The following is a 21,253-nucleotide window of genomic DNA, read 5'->3' on the forward strand; positions in this document are numbered from 1 at the left end:
TTTTTGTATTACTCTCAGAAGCAAATACATTTGTATTTGATTCTGAACTTGCTCAATTTTTTTTAAAGAAAGAGAGAGAGAGAGAGAATTTTTTTTAATATTTATTTTTCAGTTTTTCGGTGGACACAACAACTTTATTTTATTTTTATGTGGTGCTAAGGATCGAACCCCCAGCACCCCGCGCATGCCAGGCCAGCGCATTACCACTTGAGCCACATCCCTAGCCCTGAACTTGCTCAATTTGAGAGCTACAATCTGCCATTCACCCATTAGTTATTTGTAAAGCATCTTAAAAGTTAGCATTTTATAGAAGGGAATTCAGGGGAATAAGGAAGGGAATATAGAGGGGAAGAGAGGAGAAGGACAGGAAAAGAGAGGAACTGTGGAATGAAATTGACCAAATTATGCTATGTGCATTTATGACTATACCACGGTGAATTTTACCTTTATACTTGTAAAGCACCATTTGAAAAAAAAAATGAACAGGGCACTTTTGCTCCTCCCTGGTACACACTGTTTTGGGAATTCTGAGTCTTTCATCCTCCTTTTTAATATAATTCCTACTTACTCTCGCAGTAGAGTTGAAGAAGGGAACAGTGGGAGGGAAAGAGGAAGTACTGGGGGTTGAAATGGAGCAAATTATAGTTCACTCATGTATGATTATGTCAAAATGAATCCCAATATTATTTATAACTAAAATATTTTTAAAATTCGCCTTTTAGAACTTTTTAATATATATATATATATATATATATATATATATATATTTTTAGTTGTGGATGGACTTTTATTTTGTTTATTTATTTATATGTGGTGCTGAGAATTGAAACCATTGCCTCACACATGCCAAGCAAGCACTCTACCACTGAGCCACAACCCAACACCAGCCCCTGGAACCTTTATCATCATATTATTTTGGGGGTCATATAACTTCTGGCTTAGGCATTTCTTTTTCTAAGAATGTATAAAATAGCAAATATAAAAACAATTTTCTCTGATTTTTTTTATTTTAGTTTTGTTAATTTTAAATTGTGACAGAATATACATATAATATACATATAATAGAATATAAATGAAATTTACCATTGTAACCCCTTTTGAGTATATAGTTCACCAGTATCTAAATTGTTAAGCTTTCATATTGTTGTATAATCTTCACTATCATCCATTTCTCATTTTCTGAAAGAGCATCTCCGTGTTAAACAATAACTTAACACTCATTTGCCCCTACCCATTGTCAGTCACCGTTTCATTTTGTATTAACTTGGTTAATCTAGGTACCTCACTTAATGGAATCATATAGTATTTGTCCTTTTGTGTTTGGCTTTTTTCCTTAGCCATGGTAAAACTTTTATCAAGTTCTATCCTTTTATCCATGTTATAGCGTTTTTTTCATTTTCTTTCTTTTTAAGGCTGATAGTATGCCACTATATGTGTATACCCCTTTCTGTGTCAGTGGACACTTGGATTGCTTTTAGTTTTTGGCTGTTGGAAATAACAGCCATGAACATGTGTATATAAATATCTGTTTGAGTCCCTGCTTTCATTCTTTAGTGTATCTACCCAAAATTGGAATTGCTGGATCATATGGTAATTCTGTTTTTTTGTAGGAATTGTCATACTGTTTTCCATAGTGGTTGGTATTTTGCATTCCCACCAGCAGTACTCAGGAATCTAATTTTCCCACATTAGCATCAGCATTTGTTGTTTTTATTTGATAATGATTATCCTTTAAGGAGGAAATTTTAATTTTTCTATTTTTATTATGTGTGGCTTATTTTGGTCTTTGGTAGGACTTTAACTTGTTTAGAACTATGGTTTTATTAGTGTTCTTATAAGATTTTATTATTCTTTGTTTATTGTTTTCTTGTTCAGTAACTTGTTGGGTGTGCCCTTTCCTCTATTTTAATTTTTCCATATAAGCCTGTCTCTTTTTAAGATGAGAAATCACCAAGTACCAAGTGAAAACTATGAGGAATATAAGGAATAACATATTAAGAACTTAAGCTCTCTGGTGGCAGATGTACAACTTTAAGGTCCATGTAGTTTTCCTTCTCATCCAAATGACTTTTTCTCCTTTCCCTCCATATCCCAGTTTCCATATCCTAAGAATATTATGGTAATCTGCTAGCTTAGAAATCTAGTTACTGTAACACAATTAAAAGTAATTTTATGCCCATGACAGTTTGAGAACTATATGTAAAGATAAGAGAACTTATTTTTAAATGAAAAAATATATATGTTGATTATTGTTTAGTCTTCATAGTCTTTTTAGACTATGCAATAAAAATTATTTATGTATCTTTTTTAATGCCAAACTTTTTTATGCTCTGGAACTATAGTAGCCACTAAATTTTCAATTGCACTAGCTACATTTCAAGTACTCACTAGCTACATGTAGGTAGTGACTACCATGTTGAACAGTGCTGGTACAGAATGTTTGATTTGAAGTTATCCAACTTTAGATTTTAAATCTTATTCTCTTTTCCATCTTGACATTCTTATTCTTTTCTATCCTTTAAGGACCTGTGAAATTCACAAAGAAAGCCTAGCCTATTTATGAAACATTCAGAATTCTTAAAATTGTTAATGTTTAAATTATGTTGAGATTTAGTAGAACTTTGTGTATTTTAAGGATAAAGAGAATTTTTATTGTGTATATTAATGTGTATGAGTGAAGAAACAGTGCCTCTGGGGCTTAGAAAAGGGAAGTGTATCTGTTTTGTTTAAAGGCAGAAAAATACAAGACAGTTGAATTGGGGACTTTATGGTAAATTAGAAGTCATAACTTTTTAAAAATATTTTTATTTGTATATGGACACAGTACCTTTATTTTTATTTATTTATTTTTATGTGGTGCTAAGGATCGAACCCAGGGCCTCATGCGTGGGAGACAAGTACTCTACCAGTGAGCTATAACCCCAGCCCTGAGTCATAACTTTTTATAATAACACTGCCATTTTATTTTCTGATTAGTTCAGAAATTATGCATAGATCAACAATTGTAAGAGGCATTAAATTAAAAATTTGTGATTACTCTGCCTAGTAAGCTAGTTGTTTACTAGACCAAAAAAAAATTAGTATTTTTAAACTCCAAATTTTCTTCTCTTTCTCTCCAAGACTCTGACATCCTATTCATATCTAGTAGTTTTACATTTCTGGTAATTGTTTTAAATATTATGTCATCCTTATAATTTTGTTTTTATAAAATGTAGAACTTTGTACACTGGATGGCAGTATGTTCGAATTGTACAGCAACAGAAATTGAATATTACAATTTGAAAAAAATTTGACATATAGAGTATAAATTTGGGCTTTGTAAGTTTCTTAGTGATCAAAGAGCCAGTTTCTCCTTTTGTGAGTGTATTTTCTTTACTGGTAGTTCAGTAATTGGCCCTGGAGATTCATCTAAGCTAGGCAAGGCAATACTGTCTATTTTGTATGCACTTCTCATTTGGTAGCTGCAAGAATACAATTATACTAGCAGTTGGATTACAATATAAGAGATGTAGACAGAGGGAGAGATTAAGATGCACGTTAAATATTATTTAACTATTACTGGAAGGAAAAATTAAGTTTGTATTTCAATATTTTAATTTTTATAAAGCTTTAAAAAAAGTTACACAATAAAGAATTGTCGCCTTTATTCCATTTGATTACATGTGCATTTATATATACATAGTTAAATTTTGCCCTTGGTAACTCTATATTATGTTAGAAACACCAAATATTTATTATATTACCTTATAAATGTTGAACTGGGCCACAAAAAGTGAGTTTCTTTTTATTAAGATTGATAGCATGAAGATGTGAGAATGAATTGTAAGCCTGAAGTAAAAATTGCTTAAAATTTTTTTTTCCCTAAGAAGAAAGACTGTGTTGTTTGGTGATAGCCAGGGACTGACTGAGCATTTTGGCTGTATTCCGAATTCTGCCACTGACTCACTGTGTTTTTTGGCAAGTAACTTATCCTCCTGAAACAAGTTCTTGATTCTTTACTTCTCTGTTTGTAAAGTTAGCATAATAATATTGTGCTGACCTCAAATAGGTTGTGTAATGGTTTCCCACTTTAGAACTTGCCAGCATAGTATGAATTTTCAGTGCATTGCTTTTTTAAATAAATATTTCCAAATTGTTATCTCTGTATTAGGTAAGTGTATTAGACACTTTAAGTGTAAAATAAATCCCCACTATACTATTCAAAACATAGCTAAGCCTGATGAGGTTTCAGATATATACAACATTTTAAGGATGATACCCTGCATTGTATAAATGATTATTTTATTCCTTTATTTTAGTGTCAGAAAAAAGAAGAATTTATTGAAAGAATTCAAGGTTTAGATTTTGATACAAAAGCAGCAGTTGCCGCACATATTCAAGAGGTAATGACCTATATATAAATTTGTATGTACTTTTTATGAAGCTTTTGATATATTTATATATCTCTTGAAATACTTAGTCATAGTGTGTTGAACAAGATTGAGATAAAATATTTAAATGAATTCTACTTTTATACAGATAATTTCTTTTTTTAAGAGATAGTCCTCAAGGGCATCATCATATAACACAGCATGGTGCTAACTACAAATGTATTGTTGCCTTTGTCTGTGAGGACTTAGGGATAAACTGTTATTTGAGGAATGAGGTGTATGACTTTGTTAGCACAGAATGAATTGTATAGTAGTAAAGGAAAGCAGCAAAAAGTAGAACTCTGATTGTAATTCAAAATATCAATACAATGATATTTTGTAACATTGATATACAAATTTAAATCTAGAGTATAAAGTGCAGTGTCAAATAAATAAAGTTAATGATTGTTAATAAATATTATTTTAAAAATGTTTTTTCTGACTCTTATCTACTCATGGGCTTTTAATCTTACAAAAACTTTTAAAATCAGAATATATTAATTTTGCATGTTAATTGGAAAAGGGGAAGGAGAGAATTTTGAAGACTGAGAATTGGTAGTGTTTGAAATATTCTCTATTTCGATGACTTTGTGTTTCATATGTAATCTTTTATCTTAGTTAACATCCATAGAGCCCAGATTTCTTTACAGTAACATTATGTTCAGTAGTAAGTTTATTAGTACTTGATAAAATGAAGTGTTATTTGTAGTTCCCTTTTACATATATGTTGTGCTATCTTCGTGTTTTTTTTTCATTTCACATAAATGTTAAGTATTACAAGTTACTGAATTTGCAACCATCCTTGAAAGTGTTATTTTTCTATTTGTTGTGGAAGTTAAAGCAAAATACCAGATTCATGGTAAGAAATGGAAAGCAAGAAATATTTTCTTTTCTTTTCTTTTAGAGAGAGAGAGAGAGAGAGAATTTTAATATTTATTTTTTAGTTTTCGGCGGACACAACATCTTTGTTTGTATGTGGTGCTGAGGATCGAACTCCGGCCGCACGCATGCCAGGCGAGCGCGATACCGCTTGAGCCTCAGCCCCAGCCCTTTATTTTTCATTCTTTTAAATATCTTTTTTTTTTTTGAAAATAATTTTTTAATTGCTAATGGACCTTTACTTTATTTATTTATATGCAGTGCTGAGAATCAAACCCAGTGCCTCGCACATGCTAGGCAAGCGCTCTACCACTGAGCCACAACCCCAGCCCTTTAATATCTTTATATTGAGAGACTTTTCTCTATGATTCTGTGACCATGCCATCTTGAGAATCTACAAAGACTTTTCAAGTATAAGAATGCAGTAACATACCCTATAAATTTTAAAAAAATTTGCTTTTGAATTCAAGTGTAATAAATTTAAAGTCTTTTTTATATTTACTTTTTAGTTATATGTGTACACCATATCTTTTTATTTTATTTTTATGTGGTGCTGAGGATTGAACCCAGTGCCTCATGCATGCTAGGCAAGTGCTTTACCTCTGAGCCACAACCCCAGCCCCAAATTTAAAGTCTTATCTAAAGAAAAGTACAATAGATTTTGTTACAACAGTGTCCAGTATGTCAATTTTAACTTCCCATAGGAATGCTGTGAATTAAATTTTATTTTTTTCATTGATTAGAAAATGAATATTAATTCATTTGAAGACTACATTTAGTATAAAATAATTTCAGTTGTGTTTTCATTCATTTTCAAGTGTACCTTTAGACACATCATATTGGCTTTTTATTTTATGGCATAATATTTGAGCTAATATTGTACTAGTACAAAATATAATGAATATTTAAATGTAAGCCTGTTTTTGATTGTTTATTTTGCTTGTCCTTCTAAAGGTAACACATAATCAGGAAAATGTGTTTGATCTGCAATGGATGGAAGCAACAGATATGTCTCAGGAAGATATAGAACCACTCTTGAAAAATATGGCATTGCATCTAAAAAGACTTATAGATGAAAGAGATGAACATTCAGAGGTTTGTAAATTTCAGTGTATTATTAAAGTTTTCTTTCTAAGAACAGAAACTAGTATCTTCAGAAGTTTTCTAGAATTGATACTCTATTTCTTAAGAGAGGGTAATAAAATATGTTCATCCATTGGCATCCATTGGGATTGTTTCCAGGACCACAGAGGATTTCAAGTTCTGTGAATGTTCAGGTCTCTTATATAAAATAATTCAGTGTTTGCATATAACCTACACATAACCCAACACATCCTCTTGTATACTTTAAATCATCTCTATATTACTTGTAATTAATACAGTGTAAATAGTTGTTATACTGTGCTGTTTAGGGAATAATAACAAGAAAAAGTCTGCACGTACTCAGTATAAACATTTTTCTTTCCTGAATATTTTCCATCCACATTTGGTTGAATCTGCAGATGTGGAACCCACATGATGGGCCATCTGTTGTGTGTGTGTGTGAGAGAGAGAGAGACAGAGAGAGTATGTGTGTGTGAGAGACCGCGAGTGTGTGTGTGTATGTGAAATACAGAAACCAGAAAGGAAATGTAAGAACCTCAAATTGTTAGTTAATGAATTGCAGTTAAGTTTTCTTTTCTCCTTTCCTTTTAAATTAGTATTTGATTTTTTTCCTGTGTGTTTTTCAAATCATCCTCACAGCTCTGGCAACAGTACAGAAGTGTGAAACTGAAAATATAGTTGATGTAAGTGGAAAAATCATTGCCTTGAAGCATAAGAATTTGCTTAAGGTTAATTTCTTAGTTTTATTGCCACATTTTGAAGTTGGAAAAATAAGTATTAATAAAAGGAGAAAAACAGGTGTTCTGAATAAAAATGTCCCACAAAGATTTCAAATTTTTGTAGTCAATATTATGAAGTATGATTTTTTAAAAAAATAATTATTATAAGCTCCTTTAAAGCAGAACTTTGCTTTTTAAAAAGAGTAATATTACACTGAACTTTTTGTCTGCACTCTCTGAAAGCAAGTTGAAATTTTGGAGCCCTCTAAACTTTAGTGCATGCAGTGGTGAGTAATATTTTCTTATAGCAGACAAAAATACTTTTCCATTCAGGAGAATGTATAGCTCTGTTTAGTTGTTCCATTTACATGTGACAGACAGTTTTGAGCTTATTTATAGAGAATTTATGTGATTACTCTTGGAACTAATGAAAGACTACATAGAGGAAATTCCTAAGTAATTTTTTTTCTAAACAAAATTTTCATGCCCCTATAAAAGTATTTTCATTTCTGATGAGAATTTTCAATTTTTTAAACATTAAAAGAGTAGAAAACATCCCTAGTGTATATCAAGTTTATCCTAAGATACTTAGATCATTCATTTTTTATCTGATTTTTTAACCATAGGCTTTATCTTCTTTCAGTTTTAATGTCTTTTTACTGCTTTATCCATTATCTAAAACATTCCTCCATTTGTATTTCAAGTTTTTAAAGGTATTTCAATATGGTGCGCCTAAATAACTTTTAAAAATTCATACTGTGGTTTCATATGATATGGACATGTATAAATTGCTTTATCTTGTTTACCTTAAGTGATTAATATAGGTTGAACAAAAGTACTTGTCATTATGTGACTGTGGCAAATCTAAAAGGAAGATGAAACACTGCATGAAGTGATTGTGTGGAAAACCTTTTAGAATATACCATCCTGCCCGATTAAGCATTTTTGTTGAATTACTTTTTCTAACAAGGAAAATAAAAAGCAGCTGTACTACTGTCTCAGGTATTTGGGGAACCAGTTGCTAGCTGGTTTAAATACATTTCCATGGAGATTTTTTTTTCCCCCAATTGGAGCCACCAATAGACAAATTAGAAAAGGCCATTGAAGATAATTGTGAAAAATATTAGACAAATGTAAAATATATAATAGTATATAAATATAATAATTCTGTATCTAAATATAAATAAACTATATCCTTGTTTTTTTGAGAGAGTTATTCTTGATAAATTGCCCAGGCTGGTCCTAAACTTGTGATGCTCCTGCCTCATCTTCCTAAGTAACTGGGATTATAGGCATGCATCATTGTGCCCAGCCCCCAAACAAGTTCTTATCTATGTTTTACTCTTAAAGTGTTATGTTTTGATTCATTTTTGTTATAATTGTCTAAAAAGTATATTTGATCACCCTATTTTAAATTTGCTTTTTACTTTGTAATTCTTAAAATTTTAAATTTTACTTTTTTATTCTTGTTTGTTTTTTGTTTTGTGGTGCTGGGGATTGAACCCAGGGCCTTATGCATGCAAGACAAGCACTCTACCAACTGAGCTATATCCCCAGCCCAACTTTTTTATTCTTGAAATTAAAAAAAAAAAAAAATTGTTTTTTGTAGTTGTAGATGGTATTTTATTTGTTTCATTTTTATGTGGTGCTAAAAATCAAACCCAGTGCCTCACAGGTGCTAGGCAAACACTCTGCCACTGAGCTACAGCCTCAGCCCCTACTTTTTTATTCTTAATGCTAAGGAACAGTTCTTCTACTGTGTACCCAGTAGGAGACTTGAATGAATTTAGTATCTCTTTACTGTCATTGTTTCTTTTATGCCAGACTTTGTACTGCAAGTCTTAATACATACTGTCTTATTAAATCTGCATAATAACCATGTTTTATAAAGATGGAAGATACTCATCCTCTGAGAAGTTAAGTAACTTCCCAGGTCTGTCTAACTTAAATGCTTGTTTTCCTAACCATTAGAATACCTTTGTTTAAATCCACAATTGTGCTGAGAATATCTCTAATTCTTTCTCTTAATGATGAGTTCTCTAAGTAAAAATATTGGGTTACTTGAAGTTTTTTTTCTTAGCATTGGTGTATTTTTTTTTTTAATATTTTCCTCTAGTTGTCAGTGGACCTCTATTTTATTTATTTGCGGTGCTGAGGATCGAACTCAGGGCCTCACACATGCCAGGCATGCACTACCACTGAGCCACAGCCGCAGCAGCATTGATGTATTTTTTTATGGTCATTCTTTTATATATTAATAAACACCTGTTGTTTTTTTTTTTTTCCAAAAATCTTGAAGATTGAACCAAGTGGCACTTTCCTGCAAAACTTCATCCTCATCTTTTTCATATTTTAATTTGACACAGAATCTCATTAGATTTCTTAGGGTCTTGCTACATTATGCAATTGTCCCTGAATTTGTGATCTTTCTGATTCAGACTCCCAAGTCAAATCATTGAGATTGGGAACAACAGAGTGTTATGCTGTTTGAAAAAGGATCAAAGGTTCTTAAATCTAATACAGAAGACTTTTAATAAAGTAATTAATGGTAATAAAAATTTAGAAGTGATAAGTAGCAAAAGTGATATATATATATAAATACTATAGGAATTTAAAGAAGGAATATTTATTTGCAGCTGCTAGTTGGAAAGATCAGGCAAAACTTATGAAAAATTAAGAGTTATACTTTAATGATATTTCCCATCAGATTGTTTTGAAAATGTATGAGAGGCCTTGACCTTTTAAAGCTACCACCAATAAAGAAAAGTCAAAATCTCTAAATAATCTTTAATGGAAAATAAACTCTTAGCACCAAGTTTCTTTCTCTCTTTATTTTCTTTTAAAATATATCTTGTAGCACATGATTCTTCTATGTTCTGTTCATTGATAATCTGAAAACTCTTGATATCTCCATTTCACCACCTATAAATGATATATTTGTCTTTTTTACTTTCCTTGAGTTTTATATTTTGTGAATAACTTAGTTGAATATTCTTGTTCATCTCTTTTTGTGCTTAGTACTATTCTAGAAAAGATGAAGTTTGTACATGAAAAGTGTGAATCTAGTGTATAATTAGGTACCAGTTTATTTGTGTATGAATCAAATACTTATTAAATACTATCTGCCAGGTACTGTTGTTACAAGTTAGGAAATAATAGCAAGATCAAAGATGATTGGGTTAGTAAGAAAATATAGAACTGAAAGTTGACTCCAAGTCTGGGCCACTATGGAGATTAATGACACTATCCACAGAGACGGGAAAGTTGAGGTGGGCATACTGGGTAGGCGGATAGGGTTAGAGTAGTGTCAGTGAACATGTAAAGAGCAGCAATAAATAAATTTTTTTAAAAAAATATTAAAAACCTGTATGTATATCTTTGAAGAACAAGGAGAAAAAAAAAACAAGTGAAAAAGAAATTGAAAATGTTTAAGTAAAGGATATATTATTGGGAGCAAAAAAATACTTAGAAAGGGAGGTGTTAATCCCAGGTGGTTTTGTTTCATGGATAAATTGGAAAAGAGGTTATTTGTTGTATATGATAATATTTTACAGTTGGAGACTTAAGTAGAGAAAAAGGAAATATATTTATAATAATCTTTTGGGGGAAATTTACCAGGATATCAAGATTTCAATAAAGGAATTGATGAATAATGGGAAGAGTTTCATTGGAAGTGGGTGGCAAAACCTGTAGTAGGGTTGTATAATTTTTTCTTTTTCTCTTAGAGTTCTATACCTTAGAAAACTGATGGTAGATAAAGAAAATCGTGTTAGATTCAAACTTGAATTTTAATTTCTCCTATATGTATCATTGGTTGTATGACTTTGGATGAGTTATTTGATTTATAGGAGTCTGTTTCCTTGTGTCTAAAATAGACAATACCTCTGTTGCAGATTATAATATTGCATGAGATCTTGTTCAAGAATGCCCTAGCTAGGAATTCTATAAACATAAAGCAATGGTCCATCGCTAGACAGTGGTATGGTTGTACTAAAATGAAAACTGAGAATGATAATTTAAGTGCCTAATTGTAGTTCCAAATTGAATAGGAACTCTAGAGTAGCTAGGAATAATCTGTTGGACAAGAGGGGAGGAGATTAGCTGGGCGCCGTGGCGCATGCCTGTAATCCCAGCAGCTCGGGAGGCTGAGACAGGAGGATCATGAGTTCAAAGCCAGCCTCCACAAAGATGAGGGGCTAAGCAACTCAGTGAGACCCTGTCTCTAAATAAAATACAAACCAGGGCTGGGGATGTGGTTAAGGGGTTGAGTGTTCCTCAGTTCAATCCCCAGTACCCCGCCCCCGCAAAAAAAAGAGGGAAGGAGTTTAGTAATCAGAGGTTCAAACAGGTATGGTAACTTAGGAACAGTGAGTAAAGGAGGCATGCCACGAAAGAATGATTGGTGCCTTTACTGGAGAAACCTGCATGTATTGAATATGGAGTGGATGTGGAATTGTGGAGAGAAAAGGAACTGGTAAGTTACTTACTAAGGTTTGTCATGTGTAGTAGAATTTGTGAAAGCAGTAATTGCAGACAGAAAGTTAAGACAGATCTTGATCAGGTGCTGAAATGTATCCCAATGATAAATGACTTCTGGTTAAAACAAAAAAAAAAATAATGATTCAGTGGGGTGGATAAGAGCTGATGATGAGAAATAAGGATGGTGGTTTCATTGTCTCATGCAGTAACTCCACCCACTCTGCCTACAGTAGTAGCACATTTGAATTTGTGTAGAAGATAATTTGTTTGCCTGAGAAATTTCAAACAAAAACTAAGAAATTCGTTTAGAATAAGAGAAGTTACCAATAAAGAAAAGGAAAATTAGGAGAATGGAAGAACTGTAATTGGTTGCATGAGGTATATAAAGGTTAAACAGCCCTTGAAGTTTAGAAAAGGAAAAGTTGGTTTGTGCCTTGTGGAGGGTCTCTGGAGAAAGAAGTAAAGAAAGCATTGATGGGAGACAGATTAGAATTAGTATAGTATTATAGGAGAGAGAGCATATGATATGGAGTCAAGAGACTAGCTGTTACCTAGTTGTGTAACCATAGCCAAATTAGTCTTTATGCTTTGGTTATTTTTACTACAGAAAAAATAAATTAAACCTGTGAGGTCTTTTATTCCCTCCAGAATAAAATTCTAGAGCAGTATTGTCCAGTTCTGTCATTATGGCTGTATTGTATTTCCAGTACAGTAATCACTAGCCACCTGTGGCTGTTGTGTACTTGGAATGTGGCTAGAGTGATTAAACAGCTGAATTTTTAACTTTTTAAATATTTAATTAAACAGCCACTATGCTACTGGCTAGTATATTAGACAGCACAGTTCTAGACAAATTATTCTAAGGTAAATTTCTTTCCTGTGTCAACAAGTTTTTTCAGGCCTTTCCAACATTTGCTGTCTGAATTATTGTAATTTATTTTTTTTAAAAACTAGGGAAGCAAGAATGTACTAAATCTTCTTCAAGTGTTACCTACTAAATAGCTCATACATAAACTGTTTGTTGAATTTAACCTTTTTTTCTTCTTTTTTATTTGTTCTTTTCAGTTATACATGACAGTAGAATGTATTTTGACATATCATACATACATGGAGAATAACTCCCCATTCTTGTGGTTGTACATTTTATGGAATTAAACCTTTAAAAATGCAGCTAAATATGACAGTCTTTTGACCAACGAATTTTTAAAAATATTATATTATAAATCTTAGACCCAGTAAATAGTGTAAATATGTTTAGTTTGCTGATATATAGAATAATAAAAGTGATTCTGTGTTTATTTCTATAATTCTTAGACTATCATAGAGCTCTCTGAAGAGAGAGATGGTCTTCATTTTCTACCCCATGCCTCTTCATCTGCACAATCACCCTGTGGTTCTCCAGGCATGAAGCGAACAGAAAGTCGACAGCATCTGTCAGTGGAACTGGCAGATGCTAAGGCCAAAATAAGAAGGCTTAGGCAGGAACTGTAAGTTGCTGGTTTTCAAAGTTCATTGAATTTATACGGTGACCTAAACAATATTTTTAGGCTTATGGAATACAGATCAATGTCCCACCATTGCTAGTATTTGTCAAATTTTTCACTAGTATTTGTCAAAATGAGAAAAATAGAGACTGGCATAAGGTTTTGCCAGTATTGGTTCTTACCAATTTAAAGGTTGCCTTTATTCAGGATTTTTTTTTTCTTTCTGTCTTTCTAGTGTTAAAATATCATTTATTTTATAAAATAGTGTCCTTCTTTGGAAAATTGGGGGAATGCCTTAATTTTTAAAATTTTTATATTCCTTAAAATCTAGAATTCTGGGAATCACTGATATAAATTAATAAGTTCAGTTCTTTTAAAATTAATGTTTTTAAATTATTAGCATATAATAGTATACAAACAATTTTTGCGTGTATCGTCTGCATTACATAATTGAGATGCTTAAGTCATCTGTTTAGTAAATCAAATATTCTGATTTGGTTAGAGTTGATAACATTATATTTTTTCAGCTTTCTAAGATATTACAGGAAAATTGATATAAATGCCATATATACATTTCTTAGTAAAACACAAGTCAAATCTCTGCTGTTGATTTTTTATTTGGTACTTTAAAAAGAACAAAGGATTTTTATTTTAGGGCCTTTTTCCTCTTCTTTTTGGTGTGTTCCTGAAATTTGAGCTTCAGAGTGTAGATAGTAAATTTAAAAACACAATATAGCAATTAAATTTATTTAGTGGTTATTTAAAGCAGCTAAAGAAAATGATTTAAATACGCAAGGTAGAAAAATATTAGTCTATAGGAAAACTTGAAAACAACAAAAAAATAACAGCTTTCATTTGTGGATGTCTGCATTACTATGTGTCTATTGAAGTGAACACGCCCAGGATATTCTATAAACAGCTGCACCAGGAAAATTAGGGAAAAGATTGCTGTTATTAGTTTGACTGGCAGTTAATGGATAGCCTAAACAGTGAACACTAGTTCTTTCCATATAATTTAGCACAATCTTTGCCAGTCTTTAGATAAAGCATGCAATTAGAACAGCAATGATGGCCTTGAATTCGCTTAACATTTTGCACTATACTAGAATTTAATTTTTAAATAAAAATTACTTGGCCTTGCAGTCTATTAAACAGGGATTGACAAAATTTGGTTTCATATATACTTACTAAAAATGTAAATGAGTATTTTAATGGATAAATAAATATGCCAGATATATAAGCAAGTATTTCCTGTAACTAGCACTTCATCATTACCATTTAATATCTTTGTTATCCTTTGAAAATGTGTCTTTTCATGAATTTCATATATTAACATTTGTTTTAAGTCTTTTTATTGCAACAGATTTTTACTAAAGTGAAGCAGCCATCTTCAGAATTCATTATGCACAAAAATAGTCTAGGTAGTTTTATACCTAACAAAACCTATATAATAAGTAATGGTAATTAGAATGTGCAAATTAAGTGGTATCATTTATGGGTGATACATCATAATATTGCCTTTGATTTATAAACATTCAGAGTAAAAGTATGATTTACCATTTGGATAGAAGAAAAAATTCCTTGTAAATTTCACTTTAATATATTTGTTACACTTTCAAAGACTGCCTTTAGTAATATATGTATGTATATATATATATATATATGTGTGTGTGTGTGTGTGTGTGTGTGTGTGTATATATAATATATCATATATATGTTTTTGTTTTGTTTTGCTTTGTTTTTGTACTAGAGATTGAACCCAAGGCTCTCAACTACCGAGCCACAATCCCCAGCCCTTTTTATTTTTTATTTTGAGACAGAGTCTCGCTAGGTTTCTTAGATGCTGAGGCTGACTTTTAACTTCTGTCCTCTGGCCTTAGCCTCCCTAGTGCTGGGATTACAAGGGTGCACCACCACATTCATCCCTTAAATAATTCTTAATGCTTCATTGATTTCATGTTTTGAAAGTTTCTGTAATATAAATAATTTTTTTAAAATATAGATTATTGAACACTGGGTATGGTGCCACATGCCTGTAATCCCAGCGGCTCCGGAGGCTAAAGCAGAAGGATCTTGAGTCTAAAACCAGCCTCAGCAACGGTGAGGCACTAAACAACTCAGTGAGACCCTGTCTCTAAATAAAAATACAAAATAGAGCTGGGGATGTGGCTTAGTGGTCACATGCCCGTGAGTTCAATCCCCAATACCAGAAATAATTCTGTATCTGAAAATTCATCCTTTTAAAGTGTACAGTTAAGTGCTTTTAATTTACAAAGTAGAATTGCTCAGTGACCACACAATAATTGCAAAACTTTTAAAAACAATATTTATTTTTAGTTGTAGTACAATACCTGTGTTTTATTTATTTATTTTTATGTGGTACTGGGGATCGAACCCAGGGCCTCACATGTGCTAGGCGAGCGCTCTACCACTGAGCCACAACCCCAGCTCTAAGACATTTTTATTTTTATGATATTTTTTGATGGTTTTTAAAAACATATTTTATACCTATCCTTCTTTTCCCTCAGCTTCTGGCAGCCACTACTCTACTTTTTTCCCATGGATTTGCCTATTCTGGATATTTCATATAAATAGGATCATATAATAAATGGCTTTCTGTGATTTGCTTCTTTTACTTAGCATAATGTTTTCCAGTTCCATCCCTGTTATAGCAAGTACTTCAGTATTTTATGGTTGAATAGTATTCCATTGGATGATTATCTCACATTTTGATTTTTCATTCATTAGATGATTGGTGTTTGAGTTGTTTTCCACTTTTTGACTATCACAAATAATGCTGCACTTTAAAATGATTAGAGCATCTGGGAGCAGTGGTGCATTCCTGTAATCCCAGCTACTGAGGAAGATGGAGCAGGAGGATTACAAATTAAAGGCTAGCCTGGGCAATTTAGCAAAACCCTATCTCAAAATAAAATTACAAGGGTTAGGGATATAGCTCTGTGGTAGAGCACTTGCCTAGCATGTACAAGGCCCTGGGTTCAATCTCCAGTAAAACAACAACAAATTAGATTGTCAAATTTTATGTTATATATGTTACCACAATGAAGAAACTAAGTTTAAAAAAGCACTCAACAACAACAAAACTTTGCAAAAAATATTATTAACAACATGAAAGGTAATGGCTTTCTTTTTTGGTACCAGGGCTTGAACCCAGGGACCTTAACCACTGAGCAACATCCCCAGCTCTTTTTGTATTTTACATAGAGACAAGGTCTCGGCCAAGTTGCTTCGGGCCTCATTAAGTTACTGAGGCTGGCTTTGAACTCACAATCCTCCTGCCTCAGCCTCCCAAGCTGATAGGATTATAGACCTGTACTACTAAGCCTTGTTGGAAATAACTTTTTAGTTAAGGAAAAGACAGACCATCCAGTAGAAAGTTAGAATAAGACGTGATCTAATAATTCACAAAATAGAAACTTTTTTATATTTATTTTTTAGGTATAGATGGGCACAAAATAATGCCTTTATTTTTATGTGATGCTGAGGATCAAACCTGGATCCCACCCGTGCTAGGCGAGCGCTCTACCACTGAGCCACAATCCCAGACCAAAAATAGAAATTTTAATATCACAAATGTGGGGAAACAAATTTAGTCTTTGCTAGTATTCAAAAGAATACAAATTATAATAATAATACAACAGTTTTTACTTTTGTCCTCTGCTGTTTGGTATTATCCTTTCTGTAGAGCAGTTTGACAGTATATGTTAAACACCTTTAAACCTACACTTTCAGACATCTGTCCTGAAATATACAGGATTTCATGTGTAATGAGTTTTATTACCTAAACATTCATTACAACGAGAAATGGAACCTACTTAACAAATTATGGTTGCTCTAACAAAGAGAATATTTCTTCACCTTTTAAAATTCTGGTTTTGATATGCTTCCTGTTTTTATATGAGGAGATGTGAATAACAGGTTGTTTATACAGTGACCTTTTATTATTATTAAAAAATATATATATAAGAAAGTAGAGATAGTGAGTGGAGGCTTACTCTGAGCAGATTTGCTCTGAAGGGACATAGAAATACAGTTCAAAAAATAATAGAAGAAATTGAAGACATTTTAAGATAACATTGTAGAAAACAATTAGAGAAGTTTAGAAATCTGTATAGCAAGTAGTAAGTGTATAATTTCCTTTAGACCATTGGGAACCCTTGAGAGTCTACCTCAGATAGTATTGCATCAATAAAAAACCTTCCAGCTTAATTGCCATTGACCATGCAAGGTGGGAGCAAGGGAGAAAAAGAAAGGAGAGTTGGGAACAAAAGGGGAAGGAAAGATCAAGAGAGAGAGAGAGACTACATTATAAACTGTGAGAACATTAGTCATTGAAATTAGCCTTTGAAGAACATTGAGGTGGGACTTTGGTGACATCTAGTTATATGCATTCCTAATATCTTTTGCTTTGCTTTTTTTCCCACTGGGTTGGGATTATGGCTAATACTACGTTCAACTGGTCATTTAGAAATAATTCATTTGTATTAATGCAAATGATGATCACAGTTTTTAAAAGAATTGTTTATTCTTTAATAAATATATTTTTTTGTGTTTATAAGGGAAGAAAAGACTGAACAGTTGTTGGATTGTAAGCAGGAGCTTGAACAAATGGAAATAGAACTTAAAAGGCTGCAACAAGAGGTTTGTACCTGGAACTGTTGTTACATAAGACCACCAAGTATTAGAAATTGATTTTTCTTCTTGTAATTTATAACTTTGCCTTTAGTTCTTTAAATTATTAAGTAAAGTAACCAAGCCTTAAAGAAATTGATGATTTTTTAAATTCTCTGTCTTCAAAAATAACAGAGCCCAAAAAAGAGCCTATTGGGACTAGGACAGTTCCATCTTTTTTTTGTTTGGCTTTTGTGGTCTTGGAAGATGGAGTACCTCTACATACTATGAATTGTGCTATTTATGTGTATCTCCCTGGGTTTTTGTTCTCTGATGGTGTGTTCCTTTCACTATCACTTAAAACTAAGTGAAACTGGGGCTGGGGTTGTGGCTCAGTGGTAGAGCGTTCGCCTAGCATGAGTGAGGCACTGGGTTCAATCCTTAGCACCACATAAAATAAATAAAATAAAGATTTAAAAAAAAGAAGGAGAAAATGAACTTGAGGATATAAGAATAGACTTAAAAAATAAAAAACTAAGTGAAATTTAAAACTGGGAAACTTCTTCCCATGCTTCTGCATAGTTGTGTTTTTTCCCCTTATTGGTACCTAATTGTACAGTATGGCAGGTTTCACTGTGGCCCATTTAGCTATGCTCATAACATATTTTGACTTTCCCTTGCCCTACCCTCATTCCTCTCCATCTACTTTTACTATTTTCCTATTAAATAAGATTACTTTTTATTTTTTTAATTATATTTTTATTTTAAAGCCTTGTGTTTTGAGGGTTTTGTTATTTTTTTTTTATCTTGAACCAAGAGTGTGTAAGAATTCACGTCTTTTAATCACTCTATTTTTTTTCATTTCAGGGTAGTATATAGGCTCTTAATTCACAAATGATAAGGATTGGGCTAAGGTCCCCAATTTCCCGTAATCTGCCATCTTAAATGTAGAGAACACTTCATTTGTAGGGTCATGAACTGGGACTTCCTAGATGAATGAGACTGAAAGTCCTATTTCTAGATAAGCTGTGGCTACTATTCTACTTCTTAATGGTAGAGGGATTTTTGTTTTCAGTTTGTTTATTATATGTGTGTGTGCCCTCTAAAAGTGTGGTTCTTAAGCTGGGTGTGGTGGTGCACACCTGTAATCCCAGCGGCTGTGGAGGCTGAGGCAGGAGGATCGAAGGTTCAAAGCCAGCCTCAGCAACTTAGTGAGGCCCTGAGGAATTCAGTGAGACCCTGTTTCTAAATAAAATCCAAAAAAGGACTGGGAGTGTGGCTCAGTGGTTAAGTGTCCCCGTGTTCAATCCCCAGTATACCCTGCCCAAAAGTGTGATTCTCCAAAACATTATTAACTGAAAAAGAAAATTAAAGGGAAAAAGTACTACTATTTTATATTTGAAGGTCTCTTTAATGCCTGATACAGTAGAAGACTGCTGGATTCTCTTCTCTTCCTGCATTCGGTTTATTAAGATGTCACATGCCATGTAGCCTCTGGAAAAATCTACAGCACAGTCATGAAAGAATGAGAGTGAAAAAGATAAAATACCTTAATCTTTATTATGAATTCCCTGAAATCTTTTCAAAGAAGCCCCTGGACCATGCTTTGAGAATGACTGTTCTAAAAGATTACAATAGGAGTTTTAAAAGGTTTTTAAAATTTGACTCAAATGCTATGTCACAATATATTTGAAACACTTAATATAATAGAAACATTTCTCTAAAATAACTACTAATATGCTTAAGTAATACAGTCTGTCTCTTCTGTATTTTTTTTTTTTTTTTAAGTACTAGAGGTTGATTTCAGGACATCCCAGGCACGTCCCTCCTTTTAATTTTTTTTTTTTTTTGGAAAGATGGTCTCTCTAAATAGCCCAGGCTGGCCTTGAACTTGCAATCCTACTGCCTCAGTTTCCCAAGTCACTGGCATTACAGGTGTGTACAACCACACCAGGCATCTTCTGTATTTTTACTGTCTTGTGTTTTAAAGTTAACTTTTTCACCTTAAATTACTTGCAAATGATTTTGTTGAGATTAACTTACTTTAAAATATCTTCATATTTTTTACATTCCTGAGTATTATATAAGATTTTGTGTATGATGTTTAAAATCCTTTTCTTTTTCTTGATTTAAGAAAAAAGGCTTCATTTTTTTTTCCATTTTTTTAAAAAACTTTCTAATTAAGATACAATTTATATAAAATTCCCCTTTTTAAAATATGTAACTCAATGATTTTTTAGTAAATATTTTGAGGCATAAAATGTTTAAAATAGAAAGTAATATTAGAAGTATTACTCTTTATTTATATCTAGAACATGAATTTACTTTCGGATGCTCGTTCTGCTCGAATGTACCGAGATGAATTAGATGCACTTCGAGAGAAGGCAATTAGAGTTGATAAGCTTGAAAGTGAAGTCAGCAGATATAAAGAGAGGCTACATGATATTGAATTTTATAAAGCAAGAGTTGAGGTATGTTACATAATATTAACCATTTACAATATTTTTTCTTTAAAAGTGATATGATTTTCAAAATGCATGGAAAATGCGCTTGATAACCAAGGACCTTTACAAATGTTAAACAAACAGTAAATATCTTTTGTTCACATTATGATAGATCAGCATTATTTCTTAGACTTTTAAAAAGAGATTTTCAGACATTTTCAACTCTGTGTCTCTTCTTTCATTCCTTTACTTAACATCATAGGTAAAGCAGACTTTTTCAAGTCCTTCCCTCATAATCAAAAGCATTTCTCTACTAATCAAACTTATCCCCATAAGTGAAAGCATAACATGTTCCTGATTGCTGCTTAACTGAGTTGGTAAATGTGAATCAGTGAAGGCTATGTATATATAAGTAAATTTTTAAAAAGCAACTTTTCCTCCTTGGTAGTTCAGTGTTATAGAAATTTGAGACTAACAGCAAGAATTTGACAGTCCTTGCATTATTTTTTTCCTTTTTCAGTAGTTTTCTTATTTTCTGTCAGCTAAATCTGAGGAGATTTTAGTCAATTTCAGTATGTATCCTCATACAGAAGAAAGGAGTATGCAAAATGAAGAAATGAAAACATAAGAGAAAATAGAACACTTTATCCTGAAAATTATCACTAAATAGCCCCAACAGGCCTTCAAGACAAAATTCATATTAATTCTTTTAGATGTACATATGCAAGGCTAAGGTATTTCATGGATGCCACTGTTTTTATATATTTTCTTTAGGATGTATAAACCACAGGCATAGAACTTAGATAGAATCTTCAAATCATATATGGGGATTTTTAAGGATTTCCTCAGGATGTTTTTATAAAACATTTATTGATAGACATTTGGTTTATCATTTATGTGAGTCTTAGTATTTTATTACAAAAACCTTCACTCTCAAGTTATATCTAGAGAGAAATGTGAGTCTTATTTCAGTTAATAGAATAAGCCCCGATTCTATGGAACTTAGTTTCTTAAATATCTGAAAGACTACTTTGTTCTTTAACCTTGTGATTAAGAAATTTAAATATACTCCCTACAGTTTTATGTGAAATTATAGTAGTATT

The 21,253-nt window shown here is 32.2% G+C and overlaps 1 protein-coding gene across 7 annotated transcripts in view; it reads left to right on the forward strand.

The window, feature by feature from the left end:
• Nucleotides 1–21,253, forward strand: part of Ccdc88a (coiled-coil domain containing 88A) — a 126,074-nt gene that overhangs the window by 43,054 nt on the left and 61,767 nt on the right. For all 7 annotated transcript variants that reach the window (XR_007348067.1, XM_048804316.1, XM_048804317.1 and 4 more), the window contains exons 6-10: nucleotides 4,299–4,382; nucleotides 6,243–6,383; nucleotides 12,905–13,077; nucleotides 17,655–17,736; nucleotides 20,019–20,177. Coding sequence is in view for 6 of the 7 variants with exons in the window: in XM_048804316.1 (XP_048660273.1) it covers nucleotides 4,299–4,382; nucleotides 6,243–6,383; nucleotides 12,905–13,077; nucleotides 17,655–17,736; nucleotides 20,019–20,177 (639 nt within the window). In the remaining variant the exon portion in view is untranslated. The remainder of the gene's footprint in view (nucleotides 1–4,298; nucleotides 4,383–6,242; nucleotides 6,384–12,904; nucleotides 13,078–17,654; nucleotides 17,737–20,018; nucleotides 20,178–21,253) is intronic.

The sequence above is a fragment of the Marmota marmota genome, unplaced genomic scaffold (assembly GCF_001458135.2).
Source record: "Marmota marmota marmota unplaced genomic scaffold, marMar, whole genome shotgun sequence".
Lineage (NCBI taxonomy): Eukaryota > Metazoa > Chordata > Mammalia > Rodentia > Sciuridae > Marmota > Marmota marmota.